The 13,731-nt window shown below is 34.7% G+C and overlaps 1 protein-coding gene across 3 annotated transcripts in view; it reads right to left on the bottom strand.

Annotated features, from left to right (window-relative positions):
• The window catches only part of ROCK1 (Rho associated coiled-coil containing protein kinase 1), a 131,623-nt gene that overhangs the window by 105,735 nt on the left and 12,157 nt on the right, over positions 1 to 13,731 (bottom strand). For 2 of the 3 annotated variants that reach the window (XM_087818990.1, XM_016211505.2), the window contains exon 2: positions 468 to 549. The exons of the other annotated variant lie outside the window; for it this stretch is intronic. In XM_087818990.1, coding sequence (XP_087675116.1) covers positions 468 to 549 — 82 coding nt within the window. The remainder of the gene's footprint in view (positions 1 to 467; positions 550 to 13,731) is intronic. 3 annotated transcript variants of the gene reach the window in all.

A 13,731-nucleotide genomic window follows, 5' to 3' on the forward strand; every position in this document is an offset into this window, starting at 1 on the left:
ACAACATCTAATATAAAAACCCAAAACAATGTTTTTAGAAAAGAATATCTGTAAAATTTAAATAAAAGCCAGCTTTCATAAAGAAAATTCTCATATCTCAGGAGGGCTTTTCATAAGTAATCTATTCTTACCTACAGGTAATAAAATATAACAGCCAATTCATTTATACAAGGAAAATAGAGAATAAATATAACCTTACTGAAATTTAATGTGCATATATGTATATGCTTATTTTAATAGACTTATTTTTGCCATTTACTTTTCATTCCCTAATGTGCAAAATATTTTATAGATTTTAATAGGCACCCAAGCTGACTAATAAAGTTTCTTTCCCATTTCACTCATTTTATGTACAAACTATTGATGAAATAACCAGAGTAGACAAAAAGGGGAAAAAAGGCTTGAATTATCTAAGTCAAGATTTCATTATATACAATCTGTGATTAACCTCCACAAAAATTACTTACATCTGCTTAAAAAGTTGTCAATATTTTTGTTTTTTCTTAAGGCAGGAAAATCCAAATCATATACCAAAGCATCCAATCCATCCTAAACAAATAAACAAACAAACAGTTAGTTTTCTGGATCACTCTATGAACACTTTCCTTTTTATGAATAAAGAACCAAGTATATCCCTTAATTTTTAATTAGCCCTCTCTCATACATCTTGCATTCACTTGACACCTTCTACAAAGTTACATGAGTACTGAGAGAAGAGAACATTTGTTTTTATTTTATATATAGGTTTTCCACATTCTAACTCTCTCAGACAGAGGAGCAGCAACATAACCACCAATTGGCGTAAGCTGACTCCAACTCAAGCCCTTTTCCCCTCATAAGGGCATGAAATTTTACTTTTCACTCCCCCTTACTACTGCATTTATCTTTACTTCAGACACTCATCAAAAACAAATGGCTATCTTTGTGACTACACATATTTGACAAGGTAGTAGAGCTAAATAGTAGTTCCTAAAATGTGAAGTTTAGTGTAAAATAAATTCAGCATTTAGATACACTTTTAATTATAAAAATATGTTGGGCTTTAATAAGGGTTCTTTTTCTTTCCTTGAAGCACTTTGTAGGGCAGCCATTAGTAAAGGACAAACATGGACATTTACTTTTACTTCTAAGTAAGTGCAGGGCAATGTGAAGGTGTAATGATCAGTTAAGTGGGAATGCGGCAAGAGGAACATTCAATAACCCAAGTAACTTCATTTTATTTAGCTGGGGATATCTAGTTTGCCCTAGCAGAGTCCACGAATAAAAACAGCAGCAGCAAAAGAAGACACACCTTCTGCAGATCCTGTACAGTCATGCTCATAAGAGGAGGATATACAGACATTATACTTTGTGTTAAGTCAAGGGTGTCAATCACCCAGTTATTTTAGAACACTTAAAATATTCCTCTAGGAAATAAAAAAGCAGAGTCAAAACTTTAAAATATATCATTGCATGAACTGAAAACCAACCACAGAAAAGATGGCCAATAATACCAGTGTTGTTGACTGCTTAGAGATCAACCTACCCTATATTGCCTTTTCAAAATTCAGAGATTTGTGCAGATCTGAAGAAAAAGCTCCTCCACTAAAACAAGTTCATCTACCCTTGATACACATTTTTTAGAGTCTAATAAGCCATCTGAATATTTGTTAGTTCTTTTTACAGAAAAGAGATGAGAACCTTTAAATGAGAACTTGATTTATAGAAAGACCAGCTGATGTTTGGTCTGTTCTAAATGGAAAAACCAATAAATATCTGAATTCATTGTTTTTTAAATATGAATATGTTTTTTAAATTTTTTTACTAGATTTTAAGTTAAGCCAGAAACCACAGTTAACATCTCATTTTCTTCCATAGCACCTTGAAAATAACCTGAATGAGTAGGCACAAAATGTATAATAAACCAATGATTCTTATGTTCAATAGCAAAGGCATTACAATATTAAAGAAATAATATTCTTAGACTAGACACTAAGTTTCAAAGCATCATGTCACTCCAAAAAATTATACAGACTACAGAAAAGTGCAAGTATAGTAGTCCTCCCTGCCTTATCTGTGGTTTCAGTTGCCCATGGTCAACCTCAGTCCTAAAATATTAAGTGAAAAATTCCAAAATAGACAATTCATAAGTTTAAAGTGTGTGCCATTCTGAGTAGCATGATGAAATCTCACACCATCCTACTCCATCCTGCCAGGGACTTGAAGCATCCATTTGTCCAGAGTATCTACACTGTATATGCTACCACCGTTTAGTCTTGGTAACCATCTTGGTTATCAGATCACTGTTGGGGTATCACAATGCTTGTCAAGTAACTTTTATTTTACTTAAACATGCCAAAGAGAAGCCATAAAGTGTATGGATGTATAGGAAAAAAACCCTAGTATTTATAGGGTCCGGTACTATCCACAGTTTCAGGCACCCACTGGGGGTCTTGGAATATATTCCACGTGGATAAGGGGGACTACTGTACTATTAGCTACACAAGAACAATTTTAGGCCAAATTTTGACACCTTAATGTTGTCTGGGAAATGCAAGTAGATATAGCATGATAATCTCAATTATTATACTTTATAACTATTATTTTAAGAGCTCCTAGTAAACATCTACTTCCAAAGACACATTTCAGTTTTAAAAGGTTCAGAACATCTAAATTTATATTAGTTCAGATTATTTTCTAATATCAAATAAAACTTTAAACAGTGAGGGATATATTAAATTTTACTCACACAGCTCTCTTTGGTAAATATATTTAAAACTGCTTCCATTCTTATTCCAAATAAGATTTTAGAAAAATTACTAAATGTTAGACAGAAAAGAACCTCAAAATTTACCTTGTTTAATTCCTTCATTTTGTCCAAGGCAAATAACAATCAGAAATATTAACTGATTTGCCCAATGTCACACAGCTAGCTGGTAAGCTATGAAGAATCAAAATACTGACTCTTACTCTAATAGTTATAGATATAACATGATCATAATAAAAACATAATTTTAAAAATCCTCAATCTCGCCTGGCCGGGCGTGGCTCAGTGGTTAAAGCGTCGACCTAGGATCCAGGCGATCGGGGTTCAATTCCTGGTCAGGGCACATGCCCGGGTTGTGGGCTGCGGCCGATCAATGACTATTTCATCATTGATGTTTCTATCTCTCTCTCTCCCTCTCCCTTCCTCTCTCTGAAATCAATAAAGATATATTTTTTAAAAAAATAAAAAATAAAAAAATAAAAATCCTCAATCTCTTAACAATGAAATTAGGAACTGAGAATAAACATGTATATTTAAACCAAATATGTATTGTTCAAAAATTAATAGAAAATCTAGTTATAGTTATAACTAGAAAGTATACTGGCTAGAACTCAAAATCCTGTTTTCTCTAATATACCACTGGCTCAAAATCCCAAATTTTCTCTAGTATACCACTACTCCCTCTTCTGCACCTTCCCTAAACTACCTATTAAAACTAACAGTTCTCCTTGTATTAGAATTATTTTTCACTTCAGTTTTCACAGCTAGATCTCAAGCGCCTTGAGTAAGCTAAACCCCAGAACAGAACAGTATGTTTTACTCATAGCATAGTGGATACTGTTGGCTCTCCTATCCCAACAATTATTTCTACCTTCCTAATCTAACCCTGATTTTGTTTTGGCTCCCCACCTTCCTCTAAGAGACTATGAGCTTCCCAGGAGGGAAAAACCTGCCCCAGCTCCAGGAGGCGAGTTCTGATTAGTCTAATCCAAGGCAAGCATGGAGGCTCATTACTCTTGCCAGTGTTCAGCTTAAATACAGGAACATGGTAATAATCTGGTACATGAGACATGAGAGAAAACCTACAGAAAGGTTTCTGGAGAAAGTTTCTTCTCACTTGAAAAGATACATGTAAGATACAGCCCCTCCTTTCATGAGAAATTGTCATGTCTGTATGTGATACCTTAAAAACAGCAGCCATCTTGCAGCCTCAAGAGATGTTGGCAGAGGACAAAGCCAAACACGATGACAACAGAGCCAAAGGATGGAAGGAATCTGAGTCCCTGATGTTTGCTGAACCAATGAATTAACCTACTCTATAGCCACACTACCCAAGCTTTCTTAATACATTTTCCTTACAGCTTAACTCAATTCACATTAAATTTTCTATTTCTTATGTCTAAAAGCATCCAAACTGAAATACATAGTAAGAACTCAATATATGCCACTGCACTGAAATAGCATTAACCAATGCTAAGGACTTGTTGCAGTGAAAGGGCAAGAAAACTGTCCATTCAACAGTGAGGCCAGGGGCAAGATGGGGCTGATAAAAAGTGTCACTCTGGTAAATGTTGTTTTCATATAATAGGACAGCACTATGGAGAAGAATGATTTTTGAGTCATCCTCAATAATAAAATGAATCTCATGGGCTCAAATACTTCAAACATGAAATAATAAAGCAAAAGCATTGTAAAGGGGAAAAAAGTGTATTTGTATGTTACTTGTTGGAAGGGTAAGTCACATAACCTTTCTGAGACTCAGTTTTTTCTTTTGTAAAATGAAAATAACCACCTACAACTCATAACAGATTTGTGAGAATTAAATGAGTGAAGTATGTGAAATGTTTGGTCCTTAACAGTCCCACTTTCCTCTCTTTCCTTTTTCTATAGCTGATATTTGAGAGTTCCGTAAGTCTCACTATTGATAGAAATGACGTAAAGAGAAAATAGATACTGTAGTGATGTTGTCATAAAAACTTAAGAGTAAATCTTAGGTCACGATGTTAAACCCTTCCCCACTGTAGTAATTCCATCTGTGACTTTTTTAAAAACATGGGGCATCTAACTTTTGTTTGACCACAGAATTTGATCATGCATTTGTTAATGGAAACTAGCTGCCTCCACTAATTGTGTATGGCCGCTAGGTGTTTCGACTTATAGTAGTATGAGATGGTATACGGCTTTTCAGTATCATTCATAACCAAAAATTATATGTCTTTTATCAGAGAAATAGAATGGACAAGAAGGTATTCTTCTGGCATAATCTAAAACATATAACAACAGTGGCTAAGGGGAGTCAAAGCACTGGGCTGGGGGGTTTCCACTGGCTTCCACTTTGATGCAGTGAAGAAACTACACAACACAAGGAATGTCTATATGCAGCCATAAGCTAGGGCAAGGAATTCTAACTTTTATTCAATACTCCCAGGTTCTGTAAAATAATGAAAAATGAGACTTCCCCACTTCCTAAAATCCATATTTTAATACCAGGATTCAGGACGTTAACAGAAAACATTCCTCCGAGAGCAAAAACAATTCACAAGGAATGAGAGCCAAAGCATGTAGTCCTACTACTTACTCCTTCACTTAATTTTATGATTTAGACATTAAGGAAAGCTACCTTCTACTTTCACAACATATCCATTATCTAGCTTAACCATCAATTTAAGATTTGTAGGGAAGAAGATATATATATATAAGAGAGGAGCCAATCAATGTCAAAGAATACAATTAAATTATTTGCTACTCATAGTTTAACAATGAAAAATCAGTCAAAGCACTATATTCTGAAAGAAGCTAACCATGTTGGAGAAGTACTTTCACATAAACACACAAAGGTAGGTATAATTAATTGCAAGTATAACATTTTACAAGAATCTCTAAAGAATGAACATTTACATTTCACATTTCTTAAGAGGTGCTGGCATTAGGAGAGGGGAAAGCTCCAGTTGTGTTATCTCACAACAGAGCTTAAGCAAAAGAAAAAGCAGGAGCAATTATTCAACTGAACACTGCTGCAAACTTTAGTTCTCTGGATAGTTTTGAATTACAAAAATAAGAGTCCTGTGTAAAATATCACTTAGGATCAGATCCATTAGTAATAATACATTCCTTATAAGGTATGATAATATAATGGCACTAGGAAAGAAAAGTATACTGTATATTAAAAAAAAAATTTTTAAGTAAAATTTCAAAATCTAAATGGTTATGATTCTAAACATGGACATGATTCTTGAGAAACTACCAAAAAAAATCCATTAAAACTACAGCAGTAAAACCAAGGCTTCCAAAGCCCAAACTACTTCTAAAATAGGCTGACCTTTGGTACTAAAAGACTTCTGTTAAACTCGATGACAGAAAATGTACCATTTAAAGAACATATTTTTGGCACATATAAATCTCTTTGCTAGGTAAAGAGATAAGAAATTTCTCAAGATTAAGCACTAATATGAAAATGAAAACAGAATTCCTTCAGGGAATTTGAACAAATTCTGATGTTAAACGCAATTAAAATCTATTTAACCAGTGTGACATTACTATATACATGCCAATGCTTCCTATGACTCATTTTCTCTACATGCACATATCTCTACAATGGCACTTCTGAGTCAGTCTCCAAGTTATATAAGGCTATACTTCGGGACTGATTTGGAAGTACCATTGCAAGTTTTATTAAATATTTAGAATACTTAATTTTTTTGCACTATAATTGTCCTAAAGAACATCAATATGGTATGCAGTAATGTCAAATAGGCTGTGCGCACCCCACCCCACAGACTTTGCACCTGCTCTTTTCTCTAGCTGGAATGTGAACATTACTTATACTGAGACTGCCTCAATGTCACCTACTTTGTGCTACCTTCCGCAACACCCTGAGAAAATATTAATAATGACCTCTTATATGTTTCCTATTATAGGAATTATCATATTTAATTGTTATATTATTTGTTTATAACTCTGCCTCCTCCTCTGTAGGAAAATGGATAGTAATAGTAACAGTAATAATAATAATAATAAAAAATACTTCCAGTCTTTGGGAGTTCTTTGGTTATTAGGTAGAAAAAGTAAATAATACAGGATCCTAAGTGTTATAAGTAGATCTACACGAACAGAGAAAGGACAATTTAATCAACTGTGGCTTCATAAAGGAGATGAAATTTGGGCTGATCCTTAAAGAAAAGCTTTTAGAAAGAATACGAGGGAAGTGGGGCAAGCCAATCTACAGTCAAGAAATTCACTTCAAATGTAACAAGATGGGTAGGCTGAAAGTAAAAAGAAATGATATACCATACAAATAGATATCAAAAGAAAGTTGGACTGGGTACATTATGAAATAAAGTAGACTTTGGAGCAAAGAAAATGACTAGGGACAGAGTGGGAAATTACATAGTAAGTCAATCCACCAAGAAAGCAAAGCAATATTAAAATGTATTTGTTCTATATAACAGAGCTACAAAATATGTGAAGCAAAAATGAATAGACATGAAGAGAAATAAACAAATCCACAATTTTAGTTGGCAACCTCAACACTCCTCTCTCAACAATTGACAGAACTGGACAGAAAATCAGCAAGGAGAAGAACTCAAAGACACCAAGAACCAACAGGATCAAACTGACATTTAGGGAACATTCCACCCACAATAGTAAAATACATTCTTTATAAGTGCTCATGGAATATTTACTAAGATAGATCATATCCTATGTCTTACTTCAATCCTCAACAAATTTATAAGAAAATCCGAGTGTGCTGTCCAACCAAAAGATAATCAAACTAATATAAATAACAGAGAGTAATGTCCAAACACTTGGACACGAAATAAAATATTTCTAAACGATCCATGGTCAAAGAGAATGTCTCAAGAGAAATAAAAACACACAATGAATAAAAATAAAAATATAACATCAAAATTTGTGGCACACAGTTAAAGCAGTGCTGAAAGAAAAATGTATAGTACTAAATACTCAGAAAAGAGTAATGATTTTTTAATCAATAATCTAAGTTCATTTCTCAAAAAACTGTAAGAGCAAAATAAAATGAGAGCAAGCATAAGAAGCAATAAAGAAAAAAATCAAAGAATTAAACACAGAAAACAACAGTGGAAATTCAATGGAACAAAAAGCTGGTTCTTTGACAAGATCAATCAAGTTTATAACCCCCTAGCAAGCCTTACAAAGAAAAAGAGAAAACACAAAATACCGATATTAAAAATGAAATAGGAGCTATTATACAGATTCTGCAGCTATACGAAGGGTAATGCGGGAATATTATGAACTCCACACATAAATTAGACAACTACAATGAGACAAACAATTCCTTAAAAAGCACAAACTAAAACTAGCCCAATGCAAATAAGATAATTTGAATAATATTATTAATTAATAATGTAAAGCCCACAGAAAAATAAATCTCCAGGGCGACAGAGTTTCACTGGAGAATTCTACCAAATGCTTAAAAAATTAACATCAATTCCACACAGTCCCTTTTACACTTATTTCACACAGCCAATAGTACCTGGATACCAAAACCAGACAAAGTCAGTATAAAATAAGAAAAGTACAGACCCAATATCTTTCATGAATACAGATGCTAAAGTTCTTAAAATAGTCCTGGCCGTGTGGCTCAGTTGGTTGGGTGCCATCCCATGAAGCATAACCAATGAAGTTGCAAAAGTTCTTAAAGATTCCCAAGATCTATTCCAAAGATTCAAGACTTACTCAATATTCAAAAATCAACAAGCATTATTTACAGCAGCAAGCCACAGAAGCAACCTAAGTGCCCATCAATGGATGAACAGATAAATAAAATGTGCTTTATATACATACAAGGGAGTATTATCAGGTCATAAAAAAAGGTGGGGTGGTCTTGCCATTTGAGACAACATGGATGGACCTTGAGTGCATTATGCTATATAAAACAAGTCAGAGGAAGAAAAATACTGTATGACCTCTTATATGTGGAATCTAAAATAAGTAAATGAAATAATTAATAAATTAATTTCAAAATCCAAAAAATAAAAAAAGGAAACTTGGAATATGAGGCAAGAAAGAAGAGCAACAGAAATTATAAATCTACGTTCTTCTCTTTTATTTAAAATGTTGAAAGCAAAAATTGTAACATTTTCTGATGGGGTTTTCAATGTATATAGCTGTAATACCTAAGACACTACCACATAAAGGGGAGGGTAAAGGGACCTATATGGTGGTAAGGTTTCCACATTCCATATGAAGTGGTAATATGATTCTAAGTAGACTGTAAAAAGTTAATTATGTATACTGAAATCCCTAGAACAGCAATCACTAAGAAAACTATACAAAACATAAAATCAAGAACACAATAGATAAATTAAAATGGAATACTAAAAAAATTATAAATAACCCAAAAGGAGCAAGAAAAAGAAAACAGGAATGAAAACAAAGGGAAGAAACACAAAACAAATAATAAAATGGGAGACTTAAATTCCAATTTATTAATAACTACATTAAATGTGAATAGTCTTAGCATACTGATTAAAAGACAAAAATAAAGCCATTACATGTTAATATAAACATTTTTATGAAAACTTTGTAATCGATAAGAATGGTATTATTATACACTTTTCCAAATCTCCATTGTCTCACTTAAGAGAAGACTGCTGAACTCTCAAAGCTATCAATCTATTGCAATACATTGCCTTGGTTGAGGTAAGAATATCTGACTTCACAGAGATACTTAGTTGCAAAAGGGATGAGTATATTAACAGCATTTTCAGATTAACTGTTGAAATTGTTTGCTACACCAAACTTCACAAGAGGCATTTCTTTTTTTAATCCTCACCTGAGGACATTTTTTCCATTGCTTTTCAGAGAGAGTGGGAGGGAGATCGAGAGAGAGAGAGAGAGAGAGAGAGAGAGAGAGAGAGAGAGAGAGAGAGAGAGAGAGAGAGAGAGAGAGAGAAGAGAAACATTTGTGTGAGACATATTGATTAGTTGCCTCCTGCACATGCCCTGACCAGGGCCCAGGATCGAGCCTGCAACTGAGCTACGTGCCCTTTGCCGGAATCGAACCAGGGACCCTTCAGTCCACAAGCTGATGCTCTAACCACAGAGCCATACCAGCTAAGGCAAGGAGTTTCTTAAAAGTTGGTTGCAATATGGAATCTGAAACTGTACACATGAACTTTTTGCACCCCACTCTGCAATATTAAAATGTATTGGTCTATCTTGCACTTTGAGTGGATCTTTTACTCACGGATGTTCTTATTAACATCATGCATTGCGTCAGTAAGAAAATATGGCTCACTGCGTCGACCTAGGATCCAGGAGATCAGGGTTCGATTCCCAGTCAGGGCACATGCCCGGGTTGCGGGCTGCAGCCGATCAATGACTCTCTCATCATTGATGTTTCTCTCTCTCTCCCTCTCCTTTCCTCTCCCTGAAGTCAATAAAGATATATTTAAAAAAAAAAAAAAGAAAAAGAAAATATGGCTCACTGAATTATGAACTCTCCCAAATATTGATACATTTCACCATACAATATTGAAAAATCACACTTAATGTCACTATCAACCTCACAAGAAAAGTCTTCCAGCACTGGGAAGCTATCAAGGTCAGGCAGCTCATATAAGTGTTCCAAAATTCTAATTTTTACCTAAAAGCTCTAATTTTATCACTGGCCACATATATTATCAGCTGTTCCAACAGTCACACTTCAAAATATAGTCAACATAGGTCCTTCCCAACTACTACATAATACACATAAGTAAAGTCATATACATAGATATATCTTTCATATTCAAAGGCCATATTACTGATAGTAACAAATAAACATTCGGTTCTGTCGAGAAACCATTAATCCCTTTTCCAAATAAGTATTTTCTCCTTTTTTAAGGAATCCACCACCACAAACAAGATACAGAACACACCCAGCCGGCGTGGCTCAGCAGTTGAGCATCGACCTAGGATCCAGGAGATTTCGGTTCGATTCCCGGCTAAGGCACATGCCAAGGTTGCAGGCTCAATTCCCAATGGGGATGTGCAGGAGGCAACCTATCAATGACTCTCTCATCATTGATGTTTCTATCTCTCTCTTCCTCTTCCTTCCTCTCTCTGAAATCAATATATATACATGTGTGTATATATTTATATATTATTATATACATATATAAAACTATATATATACATAGTTTTTAAAAAATTACAGAACACTTCAATCACCCTAAATGTTCCCTCATACCTCTCTGCAGTCAATCCTATATCCCATGCCCAGCCCCTGATAAATATTCAGTTCTGTTATACAACAGTAAACCATTCACCAAATACAGGGATATTAATTTTTTTTAACATTTTCCCAATCCTCCCATATTTTACTTTATACCAATTTAGTAAAATGTTACTACTGCCCACTGTTAAATTATGTACATGTCATTAATCATCACCACTGTAACTGTTCATTTTATTCTACTTCAGATCACCATGCTTCAGAGCTTAGACTGCCTACCAACACTCACTTTCCAGATATGTCAACTCCAACAAAGATTTGTTTCGGCAGGCAGCTATTAGAACCTTGCAGTACACTATAGGTTTGGTCAAAGAACTGGCTCCCACCTCTCATTCAGTCAAGTTCTAGACCACTGTTCCAACCCAATCAATAAACAATAAGATCTCTTCCCTACTACTTCAGATCTCATCTTCCCCCACTCTATTTTTTACCAATCCCCATACTTTTCATTCAATTTAAATATTTTTCAGTTAGCGAATTCTGTGTACAAAGCACTCTCCTAAGTGCTATGGATACACTTCTCTTTGTGGCATGTTGTCTACAACTTTGGTGCTCTTTCCACTGTATAGACCAAGGATCACAAAGTCTGCCATTTGCTGGCTATATGCTGTTGGGCAATTCATTTACCTTTTCTAAGGTTTAATTTCATTTACAAAATGAGGACAATACTTGCCTCAACCAACCCACAGTATTGGTGTAAAGATTAAATAAAATAATGAATTTGCAAAATCTAAAAACAATGGGTATTATTGGCTTCTTGGCACCTCATCCAAAATTCAGAGATATCGGGGGGGGACCCCACCTATATCTTTATACAGACTGCCTATAGTTTTAAAATGTCATCCCCCTAGAGTATATACACCTTAGATTTAAATAAATTATCAGTCTTACATATCTCTTAACATTATGTCAGTCATTCTTGGCTTTTGTCACAGAAACAAACAAAAGACATTTTCTAGTAATTCAACACCCAACAAATATTTATTGAAAACTTTAAATATGCTAGGCACTGCTCTAGGAACTATTGATACATCAGTGAACAAGGCAATCAGATACCTGCTCTTATGGAGCTTATTTGTTGAGCATGAAGATCTCAAAATATAATAGCTCAGAAGCCCAAGAGCTATTTATGTAATCAAGATGTGTTTCCATTTAGGGGGAAAAAATTAATCTCATAGAAACAGTAAATTTCCAATCCCTTATATGTTGTTAAAAAAACTTTGGCAATATAGTATTCTTTTATAGCCTGTTCACATTTAAACAATTTTATTGTAAGTTCCTAAGAAAATAGGTTCTTTCCTTTTGACAAGCAAAAGAAAAAAGGTACTGGGGAGTTACAATAATGATTGAAGGTAACACTTTTTGGGGATTCTTTATCAGATTTGACCCCCTCTCCCCCAAATCAGATCAACCAAACAAAATAAAACAAATCTTCCTACGAAATACTCAGGGGCAATAAATGTTCTTTATTATGTAAGCTAATTTAGGTTGGGTGTTCAGTCATTTACAACCAAAAGATTCCTAATTAATATAGGTAAAAAGAAGTAGAAATCTCTAGAGGCCTTTGGCCTTCAATTCACTAAATTCAGTGGCTACTCTGCAACTACTATTAGAAGGAATGCTACAATTACAAAACAAGCCCATTGTTTTTATTTAGATTATGATTATAATTCATTTAATTATAATAAATACTATAAAACTATATGAGAAAAGCTGTGTGACATTAATAACTTCTTCCTCTTCTACTTAAAAAGATAGTAGAAGCTATAGGTGATGGGGTTGAGTAAGGTAATACCAGATAAGCACAGGGCTTGACTGTAAGAGGAACCAAGGGACAGCCATTTATCATTAGTTTACACTATTGTTTTTGTGAGGTTTCAAACCCTGCTTTATAGATTATCACATTTAATGCTCACCACCACCCTCTAAAGTAAATTATGAACTCCATTTTACAAATTGAAAAAACAGTTATTGAAGAGTTTAAGTGACTCATCAAAGGTCAAAGAAAAAAGGGAAGGGAGAAGGGACAGTATAATGAACACCTACCTATATTATTGTCTGCCTTTCCTTATTGCACTCATTTTCCTGGGAACTGCGTCCTCATTCTCATAGTTGTCATGTGATCCTACCCTCCTTACAGTTGAGGGGTGGGCACCTGACCCAAGCTGAACCAATGACTCTTTCGCTCTAGAACTCTGGATTTGAGTCTCAAAGGTTTGAGGTCAGTGGCTGAAATTGGAGCTGTTAGATATAAGGTTCCAGTGCTCCAGGCAGCCATATTTTCACAAGTGACTAAAACCAGTCTACAAAGAGAATTACAACACAGAGAAAAAATGAGAATAAAGAGAGAGAGCCTTGCTTGCATTTGAGGCCCAAGTTCTAGTTCTTATTGAAGTTCAACTCAATCTTACTTTTTTAAAAAATATGTCTTTATTGATTTCAGAGAGAGGAAGGGAGAGGGAGAGATAGAAACATCAATGATGAGAGAGAGTCACTGATTGGCTACCTCCTGCACGCCCCCTGCTAGGGATCAAGCCCGAACCCTAGGCACGTGCCCTGACTGGGAATCTAGCCTCAATTTCCTGGATCATAGGTCGATGCTGAGCCATGCTGGCCAGGCTGAATCTTACTTTTAATGAGATCAGGTTTCCATGACTCTATAAATTCTTTTTGCCTAGGAAAATGCAAGTTGAATTCTATCATATATAACTGACAACTACTAACTATA

The sequence above is a fragment of the Miniopterus natalensis genome, chromosome 7 (genome assembly GCF_054644295.1).
Source record: "Miniopterus natalensis isolate mMinNat1 chromosome 7, mMinNat1.hap1, whole genome shotgun sequence".
In the NCBI taxonomy this organism is placed as follows: domain Eukaryota; kingdom Metazoa; phylum Chordata; class Mammalia; order Chiroptera; family Miniopteridae; genus Miniopterus; species Miniopterus natalensis.